This window comes from Lissotriton helveticus, chromosome 5_1 (assembly GCF_964261635.1).
Source record: "Lissotriton helveticus chromosome 5_1, aLisHel1.1, whole genome shotgun sequence".
NCBI lineage: Eukaryota > Metazoa > Chordata > Amphibia > Caudata > Salamandridae > Lissotriton > Lissotriton helveticus.
Window position 1 is genome coordinate 733,589,139 of NC_136065.1, and position 22,091 is coordinate 733,611,229.

General features: G+C 47.2%; 1 protein-coding gene across 1 annotated transcript in view; it reads left to right on the top strand.

Moving 5' to 3' along the window:
* The window catches only part of MYPN (myopalladin), a 2,138,596-nt gene that overhangs the window by 1,315,257 nt on the left and 801,248 nt on the right, over positions 1–22,091 (top strand). The window contains exon 13 of the mRNA XM_078643205.1: positions 12,605–12,826. Coding sequence (XP_078499331.1) covers positions 12,605–12,826 — 222 coding nt within the window. The remainder of the gene's footprint in view (positions 1–12,604; positions 12,827–22,091) is intronic.

The window sequence follows — 22,091 nt, forward strand, 5'->3', positions numbered from 1 at the left end:
ATCTGGTGCCAATTCCCCTGGCACCACGTCCACAACCGGTGTCGGCTGTGTCCCCAGCCGATGTTGATCCCGGCCTCTACCTCGAGGTAGACCGACCCGGATCCAACGCCGACGGAAACTTTTTGTGCCCCTGTTATACCCAGGCTCTTTAAGACCAGATTGGCAGCCAGAGATAGGTGAGAAGGACTCGGAGGGGTCTGGGGATCCTTTAACCAACCAGGTGACTTATGAGCAGGACTGGAGAGAGGAACTGGGGGAAGCCAGTGGTCCGGATACCTCAACAGACCTTGGCATGTTGCCTTTTGATGGCTGTCGCCTTTTTGGCGATAAGGCAGACAATGTGCTGGAGCGCTTTAAGGACTTGGCCAGGTCCTTGGGCATCTCCACCACCCGCCCTGCGCAGTCTGCCTTTCGCTCCTTTTGCAGCTACGGAAGGGGTACCCTGCCACATCCCACCCAGGGCCACAGGCTGGTGCAAGCTGTTCAGCCTCTGCACGACCGGGGACGTGGGAACCAGAGCCGTGGTTATGGGGACCAGCGGGCGGGCCAGTCCACCACGCCCCCTCTGCAGCAGCCTCCAAACCCTCCTAGTCCGACCTTTCAGGAACACCAAACGCCAGTGGGCTACAGAAATCGCCATAACCTCCCCCAGTTGGGCACCATCATGTCGGAAAGGTGGGTTTTGCAAGTAGTCTGAAGGCGCTACTCCCTCCCCTTAGAGACTACCCCTCCATCCATGCCACCTCAATACCATTGCATGTCAGAGGATCGTCTGGCCCTTCTCCAACAAGAAGTATTGGTACTCTTGGCCAAGAGAGCCATCGAGTGCATTCCTGCCCCTGAAGTAGGTCGTGGTTGCTATTCCCACTACTTTCTGGTGCCCAATAAGGACCAAGGCCTGAGTCCTATCTTGGATCTTTGGAACGTCAACCGCTTCCTGTGGAAGGAGAAGTTCAAAATGTTGACGCTCGCTCAGGTCTTGTCTGCCCTCGACCCTGGAGACTGGGTGGTAGCGTTGGACTTGCAGGACGCTTACTTTCACATCCCCATCCTGACAGCCCACCGGCGTTACCTGCGGTTCATGGTAGGCCACAAGCACTTTCAGTTTACTGTGCTTCCCTTTGGCCTTACTATCACCTCTCAGGTGTTCACGAAAGTGATGGCGGTGGTCGCAGCTTATCTGCGCAGATCAGGGGTTCCAGTCTTCCCCTATCTCGACGACTAGCTGTTTAAGGCTGGCTCGTCCCAGGCTGTCGTCTCCCACCTCTAGACTACGGCTGACCTCCTGCATTTGCTGGGGTTCTCCATCAATGTGCCGAAGTCACACCTGACCCCCTCTCAGAAGCTCCTCTTCATCAGCGCGGTTTTGGACACACCGCAGTTTTGGGTTTATCTTCCCAAACAGCGAGTCCGGAATATTCGGGCTACGATTCGGAACTTCCAGCCTCTATCCTGGGCTTTGGTAAGGAGGATCCTCAAGCTGCTGGGTCTGATGGCCTCCTGCATCCTGCTGGTGGACCATGCCAGATGGCATATATGCGGGCTCAGCAGTGGGACCTGAAGTTCCAGCGGGCAAAACATCAGGGGAATCTGTCCGATTGCAACCAGATCTCTGATGGCACTGCATACCAATTGCAGTGGTGGCTTAGGAACCAAGATTGGGTCGACGGCAGATCCCTCTCCCTTCCTCAACCAGAGTTCACAGTGGTGACCAATGCATCACTTCTGGGATGGGGCAGCCACATGGGGGAGGCGGAGATCAGAGGCGTCGGGTCTCTGGCGGAGTCTGGGCTCCACATCAGCCTTCTGAAGCTTTGGGCGATTCGTCTTGTACTCAAGGCATTCCTTCTCTCTGTCCGGGGAAGAGTAGTGGCGATGCTCAAGGACAACACCACCGCCATCTGGTACTGCAACAAACTAGGCGAGGTGGGGTGTGGACCCTATGTTGGGAGGCCCTCCTCTGGACATGGCTGGAAAATCAGGGCATATCCCTGGTGGTTCAACACCTGGCAGGTTCTCGGAACGCCAGGGCGGAAAAACTCAGCTGCAGTTGCATGATGGATCACAAATGGCGTCTTCACTCAGAGGTGGTGCAAGGTCTCTTTCAGCAGCGGGGAGAGCCTTGGTTAGATCTATTAACCACCGAAGAGAACACGCAATGTCAGCAGTTCTGTGCATTGGAATTTCCAAGGCAGCACTCACTAGGCAACACTTTTCGTCGCGAGTGGAGTTGCGGTCTTCTATATGCCTTTACCACTTCTTCCCAGAGTAATGAAGAAGATCAAGCGCAACCGGGCTCTAGTCATTGTTGTGGCTCCGGATTGGATACGAAAAGTCTGGTATCCCAAGCTGCTCAACATGGCCATCGATCCTCTGCACAGACTGCCTCTTCGAGAGGATATTCTGTCGCAGCAGCAGGGGATGGTCCTCCACCCGAACTTCCCAGCCGCGACCTCCTGGCGTGAAGATTGATCAGCAGCAGTTTACGTCATTTGACCTGCCTCCCCGAAGTCTGTGATGTTATCTTGGCAGCCAGGTGTCCCTCCACTAAGACGGTATACGCCTGCAGATGGAGCAAATTTGTGACATGGTGCACAGCAAAGGCTGTGAATACTCTTTCCGCCCGTCTTTCTGAGGTTCTCTTGTTCCTCCTTTCTTAGGCACAGTGGGACTCTGCTCTGAGCACTCTAAAGCGCGGGATACTTTCTCTTGTTGCCGCCATTCCCCGGGACACATATGCCACGCCCACTACCATCAAGCCACGCCCCCCTCCCTACATCCTAGTTAGCATGTGCATCTTCAGGACGCGCAGCGGATGAGCGCAGCGGGCGTGCCTAAGGCAAGCCCGTCTGCGCCCGTCCGCGACCAGACTGCGGCCGGGGCCAGGCATGCTGCCAGTGAGGGTGCTTCTAAGGGGAGGATCGTACGGTCGCGGGAAGATCTGTGGGCACTCAACACCGCGGCTGTTTGCTGCGCTCACAGGACAGACCTAGGGGCTGTCGCCCTCCCTCAGGCATGTGGGGCGTGCGGGAAATCATTGGGAGCGATGGGCGAGGTAAGGGCAGAGGGGTATACTAAACCCAAGCCGCCCATTAGCCGAGGTTTCAGAGCTGGCCTTCTGAATTGTAGATCTTTAGCCAAGCATGCAGATGACATTTGGCTGTTACTGGAAGGGCACGAGTGGGATGCTCTGTTCTTAACAGAGACCTGGCTCAATGAGGATAATGTAACCGCCATTGCGCTGGCCGTACCCCTAGGGTATAAAATGTGTTTTTCTAACCGGACAGGCACTAGAAGAGGAGGGGGTGTGGCTGTTATATTTAAGGAGCAGTTTACACTAACATCCTCCGCTCCTACCCTGATTCCGGGACTGGAGGGGCTACATTTCTGCTTTCAGGTGGGACCTCAGCTATCCCTAGCAGGATTAGTTATATACCGCCCTCCTGGTGGGGATGATCCCAACCTGACAACTCTGATGGATACTATCATTCAGAGTTCCCTCCTGCATCCTCAATTCCTCACTGTCGGGGATTTTAACATCCATATGGATAAGGAGGACTGCGTCCCTGCAGAGACACTGAGGGCCACATTAAATGCAGCCAATTTGAGACTTATCAACGATGGCCCTACACATAGAGCGGGTCATACGCTTGATTTAATTTTCTCCAACATTAAAAATGTGGCGGTAGAGACTCCATTGCCGTTAGTCTGGTCAGACCATTTGCTTATTCCATTTAAATTAAATATAGCGGCTGATAGACCTGCGCCAAGCAAGTGCTCTTTTGTGAAGAGACAATGGAAGAAGTTAGTCCCTGCCACTATGGGCCCAGTTCTGGCTCAGAATATACCAACCTTAACCTCGAATGTCAATATAGATGCACAGCTGTTTAATGACTGGATCGGGAATATGGTGTCATCCATTGCACCGGCAAAACGCGTAATATCCAAGCAGGATTCCCCTTCCGCTCCCTGGTTCTCACAGGACCTTAGAGTAGAGAAGGCAGCGTGTAAGAGGCTGGAGAGGCTTTGGAGGGTAAACTACGGGACCCTAGAAAAAGCCAGATATAAGGAAGCCTCCAAAAAACTGCAGAAGGCTGTTAGAAAGGCAAAAAAACAGTTCTTTGCAGAATCAATTCAGCAGGCAGAACACTCGAGTAAGGACATCTTTAAGGTGGTTCAGTCTTTTTTTAAACCCAGGTGTATTGAGAGGGAGGTCCCCCCGTCGGCCACATTATGTGATAGCATTTCAGATTTCTTTGACTGCAAAATTAAGCAAGTTTATGAGTCATTCGGCCCGGAGAGGAGAACGGTGAAGACGGATCGGGCTGTCAAAGAGGTGGCTGGTGAAACTCTTGCACAATTCCAGCCGATAGCTCTGAACTCGGTTATGCAGGAACTAAGTCGTTGTAAGTCAGGGTCACCTGACGACCCCTGTCCACCTAAGCTCTGGAGCATCATGGCTGACTTTGTGGCTCCCACAATACAGCGTATCTGGAATATGTCCATCTCCTCCGGGGTGTTCCCGAAGATATGGAAACATGCCACCCTCCTCCCGTTAAAGAAAAAACCAAATGGGGATCCCACGGACCTTAGTAATCTTCGTCCGATTTCGCTGTTGGCAGCGCCGGGCAAAATGTTTGAGAAAATAATCCAGTGGCAGTTAAGTAAATTCATTGAAGAAAATTGCTTATTGCATGAGACGCATTCAGGCTTTAGACCCGGCTTCAGCACTGAGACAGCACTGATTGAGGTGGCAGAGTCAGTGAGGTAGTCGATGGATTCAGGAAACTCAGCGATGCTGGTGCTCCTGGATCTGTCGGCCGCTTTTGATACGGTCGACCACGCAAGGCTGTTGAGGCGACTGGCTGAGGTGGGCATCCAGGATCAGGCGCTGGGGTGGATACAGTCGTATCTAACTCAGAGAACACAGAAGGTGGCGCTGGGGACCGTTTCTTCAACACCCAAGGTCCTCAGCTATGGCGTCCCTCACGGGTCGGCGCTTAGCCCACTATTATTTAATATCTACCTGGCTCCACTTTTTACGTTGATTGCCAATTGGGGGGTCAAGGCAATCTCATATGCCGATGACACCCAACTGGTGTTTCCGTATTCGGAGGTGTTGGAGGCATCCGTTTCGAGTTTCAAGGGCTGTCTCCAAGACGTTGCTGGCTGGATGAACACAAACAAATTAAAACTTAATGCAAACAAGACGGAAGTGATCTTTTTTGGCAAAGGCTCCCCTCCACCCTCGGAACTTTGGTGGCCGGCGGAGATGGGACAGGCCCCTTCGCCTAGCCAAACGGCAAAAAATCTGGGGGTGCGGTGGGACGACAGTCTGTCCTTTGCCTCGCACGTCCAGCAAGTAGTTGGTTGCTGTCTGTGTAAGTTGAGGAATCTTCTGAAGATTCTACGACTTCTACCAGAGGGCTACAGAAAAACAGTAATCCATGCCACAGTGACATCAAGGCTGGATTACGCAAACTCCCTCTATCTGGGCCTACCAAAGTACCTAACTCAGCGGTTACAACTGGTCCAGAATTGGCTGCGAGACTGCTAATGCGGATTCGTTTTAAGCAGGCGGTCTCTCCGCACCTTCTTTCACTACATTGGTTACCAGTAGCCAGCAGAATCAAATTTAAGGCACTCACGTTGGCCTTTAGATCTCTGTATGGCACCTGCCCTAAGTACCTGAAAGCTCGGTTGCCGAGATACATCCAGGCCCGTTCTCTCCGCTCAAACTGCCGCGTTCAGCTTGCAGTTCCACAAGCAAAAAGGGCTCGGCTGGGAGGACGATCTTTCTCGGCCAATGTGGCGGCACTATGGAACACCCTGCCCCCAGCGCTTCAGCAGGCCCCCTCCGAGCCCTGCTTTAAGCAGATGCTGAAGACCTGGCTCTTCACCCAACTGCGCTAGGCGCTTAATTCTGCTCCTTGTGGTCATGTCTGTTCTTCTAGCGCCGGGACACCTCCGTGTGAGGTAGCTGTTCGCGCTCTATAAAATGCCGTATTATTATTATTATTATTATTATTACCTCTCAGCCATTTCAGCCTTCCTTAGGCTTCCTGATCAGCCTTCTCAAGTGTCCTGTTGTAAATAGATTCCTTAAGGGCGTTACTCATCTTTTTCCTCCTGTTCCCTTCATAATGTCTCAGTGAGACTTGAACTTGGTTCTTACCTACCTCATGTCTGCTCCCTTTGAGCTGCTACATAACTATCCTCTCAGACTTCTCACTTTGAAAACTGCCTTTCTGGTGGCCATCACCTCTGCATGCAGGGTGAGTGAGCTACAAGCTCTTTCTTCCAAGCCTCCCTTTCTGGCTTTCCATCTGGGCAAGGTCGCCCTGAGAACTAGACCATCCTTTCTTCCCAAGCTGGTTACTTCTTTCCACATGGCCAAACCATCACTTTGCCCGCCTTCTTTCCGACTCCGCATCCTTCAAAAGAGGAAGAGAGGCTCCACCGTCTGGATCCAAAACGTGCGCATTCCTTCTTCTTGGATCGCACCAAACAATTCCAGGTGGACGACCAGCTCTTTGTTGGTTACGCGGGCGCTAAGAAAAGTCTGGCTGTACACAAACACTTACTGAGAGGAAGGGGTCCCAGCGTGTGTGAAATGTAAATTGTACGATTCAACAAATTATTCATACAAACAATGAATGCATCCACACTGTTTTATTCACAGTGGGACTGGGTATACTTAATATACAAACAACTGATCAGTAATAGTAAACGGTTGTACAGTGCCCCAGGGAGGAAGGGAAAGGGTGATCAAGTGAGGATGTAGAGATGGAAGGGAATTAGTGACAGTAAAATCAGCCAGTTGACATAACTGAATTAGCAAGATATACAAAACAAAGGACCAATGGTTCGAAGTTTAAATCAAAAACAATATCATACTTCACAAAATACAATGAATGTAAGGATAATGGCGTGAAGTTGATAATCAAATAGGTTGTTGTCGACGTTTCGACCCTCAAATGTTCGCAGGGATTAATCGTGCCCTTGCTGTGGGGTCTTCATCAGGACAGAATATGGGGCAAGCAAGCTGATTTATATAAATACATAATTGACAAATTGTAATTCATGGCAATGGGATGTGTCTCATGTTATGTAGTCACAAAAAATAATAAAAGCACACTGAGCCAAACCCGAGGGTTAGAGCTCCTATTATGAGTCCTTAACTAAGCAAGCGTACCCAATAGGTACTGCCTGCATGGGAGTTCTGAGGAAGGTAGAAACCATTATATTGAGGAGTGGATCAAAAAACATTATCATACCATTGAAACCAGAGCATGAGTTAAATTGGTTAAAACGAGCGTTAGGAGTTGAGAGCAGGCCCGAATGGGTGGGGGCGGGGATTGCTATTCTGCCAATGTCTAAAACAAGATAAGACATTCATCAAGTAGTGGTCACGATTTACCTTGGTTGTTGAGTCAATTGGTACAAGGTCGAGGACTGTGGTCACATGGGATCACTTGCCGTGGTATGGGTCTAAAATAGAACACGAAGAGTCGGTAATCCAGAAGCTAGTTAGGCTGTGACGGCCAATTGGAAATAAAATAATTGAACGTGCTTACCCCATAACTAAGAAGAGTCTGGCACGACTTCACTAGTATGGTTCCAGAAAAATCGTATAGTAAGATCTGGAAACGAATAAGGGAACTAGTCACAAAAAGGGGGCTGTCATATCACAAAAACCGCACTGTGTAATCAAGACAGAGGCTTACCCACAGTTGACGGCTCTTGAGAAGTGGGTCTACGGGTATACAGACTCCGTGGTATCTGTAGGGGAGTATGTAAAAGGAATGTTAATAGCGCCCGTGCTGGCAGAAGATCTGACTATACAGAGTTGCAAGAGGGGTTATAAAGTCAAAAGCACACTTACGAAGCGCCGAATCAATCTGGCAGGAGACGCCGTTACTTCTCGCAATGGCGAGCCAAGTTTCAGAAATCTACAGGAGAATGGGGGGGGCGATAGTTAGTAACGCCCGTGGCGGTGGGTTTGCAAAAGTGTTAAAACCAGAGGTTACGAAACACTTACGTGACGCCGAATGAATCTGGCCGAGGACGCCGCTCAACTTCGCAATGGCGAGCCTCGTTTCCTGATTGTAATATCACTATGGTAACCACACCACGTGATTAAGGATCCGCGTGTAGATATGGAGGACAGACTTATGTAGATTAACAAAAGCCTGAGTGCTCAATTATTATCATGGGTAATCCTATTGTTGGATTGCATGCATGTATATTGTGTAAGACTCCCGTTGGTATTAAATTAACATTTGTTAATTGTGAAGCTAGGAATTGTCATATTGGTACACAGTTGAACAATAAATTAAAGAGAACGTATAATCTTAGACAACAATATCACTGCGGACCCAAGTGGCTAGGACATAAATGCCGCAACCCGATCACATTATGGTAATAAATGGTGAAGCCATTGATAGAACAATGTCAATAATTGAAATGGATGTTAGTGAAAACAACATTGATTGTTGGTAAAAACAACACTGAAAGATGTAAGATGTAGAATAACTTGATGGCGTACCTCCAACAACGAGGTATAGGCCAATTAAGTTGATGGTATTATGGACATTTTCACATAGTCATGGTTGGCGTACCTCTCACATGAGGGTAAAGGCCAAATCGAATACAGTGTGTATTGAATGAAAGAGGGAGTCATGGTAAGGTCGCTAGTTGTGAGAAAGAGCTGTCATGCTCATTCAGGCCTGTCTCAATGGAGTCAAAGCAAAACATCCACTTTAATTCGCGTGTATTCAGGATACTCATGATATCACCACCCCGGGGCCCCAGAATTGCTTTTTCTATTACAACCCATCGAAGGCTTTCAGGGGGGTGTGCTGCCGATTTGAAATGGTCTAATAAGGGTGCACCCTGGACCTCGCATCTAATTCTGCTCATGTGCTGAAGTATTCTTGCTTTGGCTTTTTGTTGCGTTTGACCAATGTAGATCAATTGGCACGGGCACATTATCGCATAGATAATATTCGAGGAATTACAGTTGCTGTGTGTCTTTAGTACGATCTTTCATTGACGATGTTGAAATTCCTTTGTTTGAATTGCCGTGTCACAAGCTTTGCAGTGGCCACATTTAAAGTGGCCGACCACAGGAGGCAAGTCCCACATTGAGGTGATGGTGGGCTCATCAGGAGTTGTTAGGAGTGACCGAACCACATAGTTCTTGATACTTTTGGCTTTTCTGAAGGCGTGTAACGGTGTGACAGATTGACTAACATCATCCGATATTAGTTGCCAATGACGGTTGATAATGCGTTTGATCTTATTACTTTTAGTGTGGAATGTGGTTACACAGACAATCCTGTTGTCTTGTTGGTGACCTTTGTCTTTGGGCGAGAGTAACTCCTCTCTTGGGTAGAACCAGGCACGTTTCTGTGATTGCTTGACCAGTTGTCTAGGATAACCTCGTTGTTGCAGTCGGTTGGCAAGGTCTTCCGATTCAATAAAGTAATGTTCCTTATTGGAGCAATTCCTCCGGATCCTTAGGAATTGCCCAAAAGGCAGATTATCGCGGAGAGCTCGTGGATGGTGACTTTGGTACTGTAACAGCGAGTTTCTTTCAGCCGGTTTGCGATATAGTGTGGTGAGTAATTTACCAGATTGCTCATAGATGGTGATATCAAGAAAATTTATGGTCTGGTTATCTGATTGAATCGTGAATTTCAAATGTGCCGATTGAAGATTGAGCCATGCGAAAAAGGACGCTAGTTCTTCCGAATCGCCTTTCCAAATAAGGAGAATATCATCAATATATCGCATCCAGAGACCCAATTGGTCTCTGAATGGATTGACTTGATTCAGAACAGTATCTTCCTCAAAGGCCGCCATGTAGAGTATCGCCACATCCGGTGCAAACGGAGCTCCCATTGCTACTCCGGATGTCTGAAGGTAGAATTTGTTTTTAAATAGAAAGAAGTTCTTAGTCATAGCTATTTTAAGTAGGGCCACAATGAATTCAGATGGAACCTGTACCGGGGCAGGTCGTCGTTGCAGACTTCGTTTTATCACCATAAGAGCTTCTTGTTGCGGGATGCTGGTATATAATGATACCACATCGCATGTAGCTAGTCTTTGGTGTTGAGGGTCAAAGGATAAATCTTCAATGATATTAATTGTGTGCATAGTATCACGCAAGTAAGATGGGGAGGCTTCAGCCAAGGGCTTAAGAAAAAAGTCAATGTATTTGCCCAATTGCTCGAGAATGGAGCCGCATCCGGACACGATAGGACGACCTGGTGGATCAACGATACTTTTATGGATTTTAGGAATAGTGTAAATCGTGGCCAATCGAGGGTGTTTTTGATTTAGGAAATGAAACTCATTCTCAGACAAAAAACCTTGGTCAAGGCCAGCTTGTGTTAACTCCAGATTTCAAGGGCAATAGCTTTGGAGGGATCAGCCCGCAAAAGTTGGTAACTAGTACCATCATTGAGTTGGCGGAGAATCTCCGATTCATAGGTTGATAGATCTTGGACAACAATTGCCCCACCCTTGTCCGCGGGCTTGATCACAACTTGGGTGTTCCTGGCTAATGATTGCAGGGCTGCCATTTCCATTTTACTTGTATTGTACCTTGTATAGGATTTATCATGTAGGAGTTCTTGCACATCTCTCCAGACCACTACACAAACACAACATCTCCAGGTGGGTTGTTCCTGCTACTCTTTGGCTAAGAAGGAGCCTCCAGTGGGGCTGTGCGCCCATTCCACCAGGGCGATGACAGCTACTACTGCGCTGGGACAAGAAGTCTCCTTAAACGACATCTGCTAGGCAGCTGCGTGGGCATGGCTGCACACGTTCACCAAACACTACTGCCTTGACAGCCAAGTCCGGCGAGATGGCTTATTTGGCTGTTCTGTTCTACAGGACTTTCTAGTGTGAACTTGGTTCGCAGACCCAACTCTGGGGTTGGTGTTGCTGGGGTATCTCTTCTAAGGTATGAAATTCATAACTATCATATCTGTAAGACCCATAGGCTAGTTATATATTCCTTACCGCCACACCCATAATTCAAGTTCTGCGAACTGAGTTTTAAGGTTAAGGACTTCCTTTTAGGACCCTAGTTTTGTGCACCAGTGGTCAGTGTCTTGCATGTCTCGGCGCTTCTGGCATGGAAAGCCGTGTACAGAACTGACGTCAGCACACAAGGGCGGCGTCTATGTAGCTACTGCAACATCATCCTGGCGACCATGACGATGAACGCGGAGTCGACTGACGCCACCTTCTGACGCGCAGGGGTACTCCTGACGAAAAACTTTCCAGATCTAGTCTAACGCCTGGGGGTAATTCTAAGGTAAGGAATCTATAACTAACCTATGTTTCTTACAGATATATCATTACCGAAGGTAAGTAACTTGTTCATTTAGGTCAAAAAAGGACCTCACATATGAGAAATGGGAGGGAGTCACAAAGATTATTAGCAGTTATAATAGTGAGCTGCTGCTGTGTTAAATATTAAAAACACAAGTCACTATCCCTAAATATTAGATGTGGCAACATAAAAAATTTGAACGAATGTGCCTGTGCGCTGTCAGTGACCTGGCCGAAGAGGTCTTGGAAAATCTGAAATTGGATCTTAATTTCAAAGTTGCTCTGAACAGGGCCCCCAAAAACCTTAAAATGTTGGCACTTTTCAGCGTGAGAGCATGTTTGCTTCAAAAATTGGGAGTCTTCTGCGTGAATCAGGTCTGTTGGCATGTATGGTGGCAATGGTGGTCACAGCAGGTCACCCTCAAGTTGGTCAGGTTTGTGGTCTAATTAAGTTGTCCAGTCGAGCATCTAGATTTCAGTTTGCCCTGCTGTCCCTGAAGCCCACCTCTTCTCCATAATGCTGCCACAACTAGGCTCACTCAGCACAGTAATTAAGGTGCTAGCAATTTTTAGACAGTGGCAGTGTAGAGCAGCACATGCAAACCGAGGTCCAACAGTGGCTGCAGTTAGTAGTGGGGCCCAGGCCATGAGCAAAAGTAGAACTATGGCCATCTTCAGCTGGTTTCAGTTCGGTACACTACGCACTTTTCCTTTGCTCTGCGATGTTGTGAAAGTTTGTCTCGCACTTTCCCATCCTGCCTCAACCAGCTCAGCCATGAGCCCGCCTTCAACCACAATTATCCTATGGAAATGGCGATGTTCCTTGTTGAAAGGTGGGCGTGCACTGCTGATATCACTAATGTGATGGTGATGATGCCCATTTATCACGCCCGGACATGGGCGGACCGGCCTGTAAATACATACCAGGCAGACAGCCAAAGGAGGGCAGGTACTTTCATTTTTATTAATTAACGGGCCCACCTAGGGAAGAAATATTCTATCGACCTGGCCCTGTGAAAATGTGCCAGTGCCGAGCGCCTGAAACCACCGGCACTGCCGAGATTTTTTTAATGAATGGAAATAATTATTGTCAACTGCCAATGCTGGAAAGTAACATGACACATCTGCAAAATATGAATTAAATAATTAATGTATTGTGCTAAGTGTCAAACTAGTGGTATAATGCTCTATACTTGAACAAAATGGGATAGTTGTATATGTTTTATGAAAAGTTTACTTTCTTTTTGTTTTGCAGGAATATAAAATCTCTAGCTTTGAACAGAGGCTGATGAATGAAATTGAGTTTCGTCTTGAACGCTCACCTGTGGATGAATCGGATGAGGAAGTTCAGCATGATGAAATTCCTAGTGGAAAATGCATTGCACCAATTTTTGATAAGCGGCTCAAACATTTTCGAGCGTTGGAAGGAACGTCTGTTGTATTCACCTGCAAAGTTGTTGGAATACCTATACCCAAGGTAAATAATGAACACAAGTACAAATAATTATATTATAACATGTTGACGTTTACAACAAACACTCTAGTTTTGATATGCATGTGAAGGTGTTTAGGAACCAATAAAAAACATATTGAAATATTTATTTATTGGCAAAAATAACAACACTGCACCTGACAACCCAGTTGATCATAGTATAAATGTTGTAAAAGTATTAATTGCTCCTATTTTTCAGGACATTTTAAAATCTCTGTGAGCTGCCTATTTACTAGAAAACAGTATGCTTTCATTGTTTGATTTGTTTTTCTGGTTGGGATTGCCAGATCTTTAGTCAAGAAGATGAAGAAAAAAAAAATATACTCAAAGGCACTTAGGGTCAGCCCATTGCAGCAGTTGGCCGCTTTGCATAAGCGGTCCGCTACCATTGCTCAAGGCAATTTCATTCACATTGTGGAACAGCCATGAGGAGTATTTCTCTCTCATCAGCCACACATTCTGGTTTTGCATATGCACATCCAACTATGTAGAACTTCTATTGCAGTCCATGGACTGAGCCCTCCTCGAACCTCAATAAAAGATCATTAATGTTATAATCACTTATGCTCCTGTGAGTAGCACTATCCGAGGCACACTGGGTTGTTTCGTGCCAGGTACAGAGAAAGACTGGCACTCCAGCTCGTCAGGTGAAGGTGCAAAGAGGTTCTGTCAAAGTGGCTAAATTCTACATGAATTGACCACAAAAGTTCGCCATTCCCAAGAGGCTTTGCATTTGTGTTACAATTATTAGGAGGAGGTGTGCTGTGAATTGCTTCCACTTTTTTGGGTTCTACACTGATGCTTTGGTCGGAAGGAAACATACCCAAAGAAATGTATGTAGTCTTTTAGAAATTCAAATGTATCATGTGTAGTGTGCCACCTGATTCAGCTATGAATAGTGGCACGGCTTTTACTTTTCAGTGGTGTTGCGGAGACTATGCATGTATGACTATGCTGTTTCTTATATTTAGGGTTTGTTGTTTTCATATCAAATGACTATAACTAGTGGCGGCCAGGGTCACATAAAGCAGGTGGGGCGACGGATGAATGTTTAACCCACTGAGAGGCACTAATAAAAACTAGTAGTGCCCTTAGGCTCAAAGCAAAATCTCTCAAAGGTGGTCCATGTGAAACAGTGTTTAGAGCGGGCCACAATTGAGAGCTCTGAAGATATGACTGAAGGCACTGAGAAGTTCTTAGAGAGGCTGTCATTGAGTTAAATCATCATAAAATAAAAAATTAAGAAATAATTACTTACCTACTGCCCCATGCTCGGAGCTCCTTTACATCTCGGCAGGACATGCACAGCCAGCAACTCCCATCCACCAATCCGGACTCTTCTCTCATGCTGATGGGCAGGGCCGACTCTAGCGCTGGTGGGTCCTTGTGCAACAATGTCTTTTGCCCCCCCCCCAATTGACCACCTCTGCCACGGATTCCCTCACTAGCACCCTTTAACAGTGCCACTTAGTTTATAGCAGCACTCATACCAGTGTAAGGTGGCAGAGAACTTTACACCACACACACATTGCACAGAGACAATCATATGTGTAAATCAGTGTAAAGAAAATGTTACATCAGATAGGACTACAAGGTTTAGTGTAGGAGTGACATGGCATTGATACTGGTAGGCAATATAGTTTGAGCCCTTATTCTGGAAATGTACAAATGCTGAATTAAAAACGTAACATCATTGTTAGGGGTTCTCTTTCTTAATAAGAATTGTTTTCTACCCAAATGAATCCTTTTCACAAGGTTAGGATGATGAAACTGGGCAAAAAAACATATAGCTCTAACATATACCTTGCAGTTTGCATGCAGTTATAGGTTGACAGTTAATAGCTCAATGTTCTATATTAGGATTTTGACTTAGAAACGACAAGTAACATAAGGAGCTCTCTAACAGAAGCAGTAACTCACTGACCTATTTACATTATATGAACTTAGTTATCTGCATGGTACACGTTCTTAGCAGAAGGCATTTTAACCCTCTGCATTACCTTAGGATGAGTGAAAACTTCCACTTGACAAACCTCCAGTCTCTTTCCAGGAAGAGGTTAATCACCGGATTTATCTTGACATTATAATTGATGTCTGAAAATTGCTGGAGGCCAGGAACGCGGCAGCAGGTGCTTTTAAAATGATAGTATACATTTTCAAAAATGACGCTCCCACCCCAAGTCAACGCCCGGTGCGGTCGCATCGATAGCAACGTCCTAGAGCCGGCCTTGCTGCTGTGGCAAAATGCGAGAAGAGCTAGGCTTGGCTGGAGGTCACTCATTCGACACTCCATCAGGCTCTGGGGGCCTGTACTTGCCCTCCACTGAGCTCTCTAAATCAGCTTGGGTTGGAGTGTTTAAAGTGTGCCTGTAAGGCTGGCTGTCGCATGAAAGTCGGCCAAAGTGACACACGCACTTTACACTGAAGTGCACAATGTTCCTTCCTGCTGACCCACCCTCAGACCGGCTCTGACAGCATGAAAAATAACATTGTAATACATTTCTTTTATTACCATTTTATTTTTGATGTCCCTGCTCTCACAACGGAGGGGCGATTCTCCTCTGCCCTCATGGAGTCTCCGCCACTGAATTTATCACTAATAAACTACAATTAACCGAAATATTTGCTTTTCACTCTAGAAACTAGAAAACACTGTTGTTTGTTGCACTCCTATTGCTTTGGTTCCCTATGGTGTCACAGCAGTACAAGTGCAGCCACTGCCTCTAGATGTGATGGATGCGCCCTCTATGACCCATTCTGGCCATGTTAAGCCATTGAATCTGCCTTTGTGTCCAACAAAGTCACAGGACCTACAACCACTCGAGTTTCAGGAGCATGGTTTTTCTCATATGGCTTAGGTTTACTATTTACTGCTTGTTGCTTTGAAGTGGTTAGTAGGTTTGCAACTAAAATCTGAATAGTGTCTCAGTCCAGGGTAGGCTTTGCCAGCATGTTGCCTTTCCCCTTCACTGGTAGGAGGACTGAGCTTTGTTTTCTGAAACTTGGGTATCAGGATTGTCGCAACAAAGATCACTGCACATACAGTTGCCTGCTGAGTCAAAGTCCTTCAATTCAGCACTGCACCTAACATTATTGTACTCAGTTTAACATCATGCCAATCTAATAAGCACACCAATAAGGACACATCCCCTGTTCAAAATGACCAGTGGCATACCATTAACATTTTTAGTTCCCATACACTGGACTAGAAGGAGCACAGATGATTCTTTTGCTGAAACTCCGTTACCTACGTTGCATCTTTAAACTCAAACAATGTATAAATTAGTGCTTGAGCTGTACACATTATAGCCGAGAAACATGAATAGGCAACCATTGCGCTGTTTCCTAGTATGTGCTTGTAATGGCCTGAAAATTCTGCCAATAATCAGGACATGCCAACTTATCCCCTCTTGGGACCCAAAAGGACACAACACTCCACAATACTTACCCAAGAAAGGAACAATAACACTATCTAGAAAATGGCCATTGCCGAGAAGCTCGCAAGCAACAACAACGCATCATCGACAATACCACTGGCAGCAACATCGCAAGCAAAGTACCCCAGGGTACAACAACGCACAACAACGCAAACCAAGTGCCATGAGGTACAACAACGCAAGCAAACCTACCCAGGTAGGACTACATATATTCAATGCATGCTTCTCCTAACAAGGCTTGGGGTGGAAGAATTAGAATTTACACTTCCCTGGTTGGGAGCAGAACAACTCTCCCTCTACAATTACCTGCAATAGGGGAAACTTACCATCCTCCTACACATAAGCACTTGGACAAGAAAGGTCCTGACCTCCCATCCCAAGAAATACAGACAAATAATCATATACTCTGGGGTTTCTTTTATTACACAATGATAGGATAAAACAAAGCACTAAGTCACGATAGGCCTTCTTCACTTTAGTACCTAAGCAATTGCTAAATGCAATCAGTAAAACATATATAGAACGTATATGTATATAAATGTATAGAACCTGAAAGCAGAAGAAGATAGTTAGGCAAGAACAGTAGAAATATAAGAATTAGTGGAACACTTCACCAAGTACCTGCACATCCTGCTTCCACTTCGCCAGAGGGGAGTCCGTTTCTCTAGCCGAATCAGGATTATCTGATCCACCGTCACAGCTACACGTCTGTACTGTGATGAAATACCAGTGGTCAGAACTCTGACACCCCTTTTAGTAAAAGTGGAAACGTAAGACGAGGCTCCTGTGAGCCGTGCCTCCTTTTCGAATCAGATTCTGCGCCACTCTGTACCAAGGCCACAGTTTCAGCAGGCCAAGCATCTGTTATGACTCCGGGGCAGAATGAGCACATTCCTCCGACAAGAACCGGTTTCTACCAGCATACGAAGTGCAGAAAACAAGTGAAAAGCATAACATGGCTTCTCACCTAGAAAGACTCAGAAGATGGCGACAGCTTAGAAAATGGAGTCGCTTAAGCATAGGTCACTATTCCCGTAAATGAGCAAAATTAGCATGCAAGACGGCATAAGATTATGCCAAAGCCAATAGGCAAGCACTGCCATGAAGCAAGATAAAGTCGGAAACAGAAAAGGCATAATCGAGCCCTCCTTTATAACTTATTCATACTATGCAGGCCTACACATCACTATGTTAGATCAGAATATACTGAGATGGTGATGGGCAATGGTCATAATCGGGCCATTCAACCATATAAATGGCACATCATTACATTGCTTCAGGCAGCACAATTTCCTCCAAGATGGAACTCTGTATGCTGTATATAACACAAAGATAAAAGTACCTTGTACAACTCTCACACATGCCCAAGTGCACATTTATAGCCCAGTTCTTTCTGTGGGACAGGAATGTATGATGTTAATTACAATGCATGCCTTTATAACGCAGTTTTTACATCGCAACATCCTTTACAACGCATTCTTTTACATAACATGCCATTACATCGCATTTTCAGAAACTACCTTTAGAACGCATTCCATTACATCGCATTATTCCTTTACACCACAGACCATTACAATGCATACCATTGCATTGCATTTAAGGTAAGTGTTGGATAGTATAGGGATAATAATTACTATTCTAACTCCAGTGAGTGCAACAGTAGGGTAAGTGTTGGATAGTGTAGGGGTAAAAATTACTATTCTAACTCCAGTGAGTGCAACAGTAGAGTAAGTGTTGGATAGTGTAGGGCTAAAAATTACTATTCTAACTCCAGTGAGTGCAACAGTAGGGTAAGTGTTGGATAGTGTAGGGGTAAAAATTACTATTCTAACTCCAGTGAGCGCAACGGTAGGGTAAGTGTCGGATAGTATAAGGGTACTATGCGTTGTAATGGTATGCGTTCTAATGACTTGCGATGTAATGCCTGTGTTGTAGTGACATGCATTGTAATGACATGCATTGTAGTGACATGCAATGTAATGGCTGCGTTGTAATGACATGCGATGTAAAGGATGTTGCGATGTAATGACTGCTATGTAAAGGTAGTGCGATATAATGACTGCGTTGTAAAGGTTGTTTCCCATGGGGAAAGAGAACAGTGAAGTGTGACATTGGCGTACAATCTAGGGGTATGTGGCTATTTACCTATTTGCTTTAGAACAGGGCTACTCATAGTATGGCCCGCGGGCCTCTGGCGGCCCGGCAAGCCTTCCCTGGCGGCCCGCGGACCTTTCAGAGATCGTACCTGAGTTTTTTTGTTTTTTTAAAGGCTGTCTGCAGCTCAGAGACTCTGCTGCCTGTGGGGGCCGGGCGATTTCCGCCGTAGTCCGAGTGGGGCTGCAGGGGCGCTGAGAGGTGAAAATAGCATCATTAACATTGTAATGGTCTTTTAAAGACCTGTGAAATGCTTGGGTGCGGCTGTGTGCGCGCGCCTGGAAGCTGTCATAGCCTAGGGGGGAGGGCAGTGGGGGTCTCGAAGTAGTGTTTACTATCAGCCACAAAGGCATTAGCTGCACTTCCTGCTGGCGTCTCTCCGAGCATCAGAACTCCTCCATAGGCTCTCTCTTCTTCCCATTGTAGGTTACCATCATGTTGAATGAAGCAGATTCAATGTGTTGTCTGAGGGGTGTGCATCTGCTGAAGAGCATTAGTTCAAGTGGATCGATCCTGCTTCAACTTTCATACTCTGCCAAATACTAGTTTCTCAACGGGTCCTCTGGTTAGATCCGACTTTAATCAGTTGCAATATTGTGCGTGCTGCAGTCATTTATTTCACCTCAAACTTTGAGGCAGAACCCTGCATCCATATTTTACATGGCCTATAGTTCACTAGCAATGGTAGCTACATAACACCTCAACCCCATACCCTAACCACAATGTTTGGCTGTGCTGTCGGTTTCCACAGAAACTATGTCTCCTCTTGTCTTAGCAATTGTCCAATATCGTGATAAGGACAGTTACACGCTACGCATAGGAAACTGGCTTCACAGGACATGCACAGCCCTGCCCAGTGCTACTTGTTAGACTCAGAGTACCTTTTGGAATATAACACTACAGAGCTCTGGCTGCCAACTATAACCTATGTGGGACTGTGTGCCCCTCAATCCAAGGCTTGCCCAGTGCCCGAGCTTGTCTGCCAGTCAGCTGACGGTGTTTGGCTCTTAATTAGGCAGCTGAGAAGATATGTAAATGTTGGGGCCTCACATCCATCTGTTGTGGGCCTGGTCCCACTTGTGACAGAAAGGTCCTACAGCCCCCACTGATGCTTGGCATCCAGATCTGATTCATTGATTGATGCTGGCAGAAGGTAGGATCCCGGTGACCCAGTGTGGGCAAAGGCTGGTAAAGGCCTCTGTGTATTAATAGCTCACCTAACTTGCTATGGATGTTATTAATAAATTAAATAAATGCTTCATTCTGAGCTGCCTGCAGCCTGTAGTGTACTGAGTGTGAGAACTGCGCACTCTCGCAGTATTACTCTGCTCTGTTTACAGCTGCCTGCAGTGCATTTTAGTTCAATTACTTTTTAGAGTTTCTTGTTTCTCAAATGGGTGTCATATTTCTGATATTTATATCTTTCTCTTGTCTTCATTGCTTGACTTTGCTTGCGAGAAAATGTCACTCATATTTATTGAAATGTCACTCAAAATTACACTGAAATTATAAAAATGTCACACATAGCATTCTGAAACCTTGGCAGCTATGCTCTCAGCGCCCCTGCAGCCCCACTCTGACTACGGCGGAAATCGCCCGGCCCCCACAGGCAGCAGAGTCTCCGAGTCGAGCTCTGGTTTCAGACAGCCTTTAAAAAAAAAAAGGAGGGAGACAGAGGAAGGGAGGGAAAGCGAGGGAGGGAGGGAAAGCGAGGGAGGGAGGGAGAGCGAGCGAGCGAGGGAAGTAGAGCGAGGGAGGGAGGGAAGGAGAGCGAGGGAGGGAGGGAAGGATAGCGAGGGAGGGAAGGAGAGCGAGGGAGGGAGGGAGAGCGAGCGAGGGAGGGAGGGAGAGCGAGGGAGGGAAGGAGAGCGAGGGAGGGAAGGAGAGCGAGGGAGGGAAGGAGAGCGAGGGAGGGAAGGAGAGCGAGGGAGGGAAGGAGAGCGAGGGAAGGAGGGAAGGAGAGCGAGGGAGGGAGGGAAGGAGAGCGAGGGAGGGAAGGAGAGCGAGGGAGGGAAGGAATGTGAGGGAGGGAATGCGAGGAAGGGAAGGAGAGCGAGGGAGGGAAGGAGAGCGAGGGAGGGAATGCGAGGGAGGGAAAGCGAGGGAGGGAGGGAAAGGAAGGTAGACAGAGGGAGGGAGACAGAGGGAGGAAAAGGGAGGGAGAGGGAGACAGAGGGAGGGAGAGCTAGAGGGAGCGAAAGAGAGGGAGAGGGAAAGTCAGGGAGTGAAAGGGAGGGAGAGCGAGGGAGAGGGACCTAGAGCGAGGGAGAGATGGAAAGGGAGGCAGACGGAAGGAGACAGAGAGAGGGAGGGAGGGAGACAGAGAGAGGGAGGGAGGCAGAGAGGGAGGGAGACAGAAGGAGGGAGGGAGACAGAGAGGGAGGGAGACAGAGGGAGGGAGGGAGACAGAGAGAGGGAGGAAGACTGAGAGAGGGAGGAAGACAGAGAGAGGGAGAGAGGGAGGAAGACAGAGAGAGGGAGAGAGGGAGGGAGAGACAGAGGGAGAGAGAGAGAGGGGGAGAGAGAGAGGGGGAGAGAGGGGAAGAGAGGGGAAGAGAGGAAGAGGGGGAGAGGGGGAGAAGGGGAGAGATGTGTGTCTATGCCGGGTCTGGTGGCTCAGTGGACGAAGGCGTCCTCTGCAGGGACCTATGATCAACCTCATGGTCACAGGTTTTTCTGTTTCTCTAGCCCCGCCCCTTCCCCACTGATCCCGCCCCCTCGGACACAAACCACACTGTAAATGTGGCCCCGAGAGAAAGTTTGTGAGTACCATGCTTTAGAACACCATAATAACTCCAGGCCATTGAAGACTTAGTTGTGAGTAAAAAACCAGGGCACAATATGATGATGTACCCATGAGATGTACCAATGTTTTTAAAGCTGTTTGACTATGAAATAACTGTAAGCGGGATCGAGCGTGATTTCGACTTTTTCTGTACAAATATTTGCAAAATATACATCTAGATATGAGTATAGACTGGCCATTCTAAGATGGTGCCCGCAGAGATTAATGATGTCCCGTGAGATGAGAAACCGGAAGGAAAGGGGCGGGATGTGATGTGCGTGCTCCAGAAGGAGCGCAGTGAAATAAGCGGTTCGCATTCAGAACGGGAGGTGTTGAGCAAAGGCCAAACACTCTAGGAGACCTGGTAAGCGGTATGACCAAGGGGCAGGCCCCTTTTTCTTTTTGTGTCGGGCCAGCGATTGCGGAGATTCTATTGGGGTGCACTGGGGAGGCCTATGAAGGGACCCTGAATGTTTCACGGGGCAGACATTTCTTTGGCATCTAACTATAGTGAGCAGATATGAATTGGAGGGTTATAAACCAAACCTAGAAAGAGTAAAGAGACCCTGGACAACATACAATAAAAGTCACACAGAGGTTTTTATGAGACCTGCCAATAATCTATTTCCCTATTGATTAATAGGATGACGATAAGCAGCGCGGCGAGACTCGTACACACATTCGAAAAAGAGGGGGTTGCAGGTATGCCCAAGAGGGGCAAAAACCCGGTAACTATACCATTGGGATGAACAATGTTTACAAACCGACTGCTGTTCTTGTGTACTGTGCCGACTGAGTGATGTGTGTCTTATTGTCTTTGTCCCCTCCAGGTAAAGTACATAAAAAGATTGTTGCAGTGTGGCGAGAACTGACC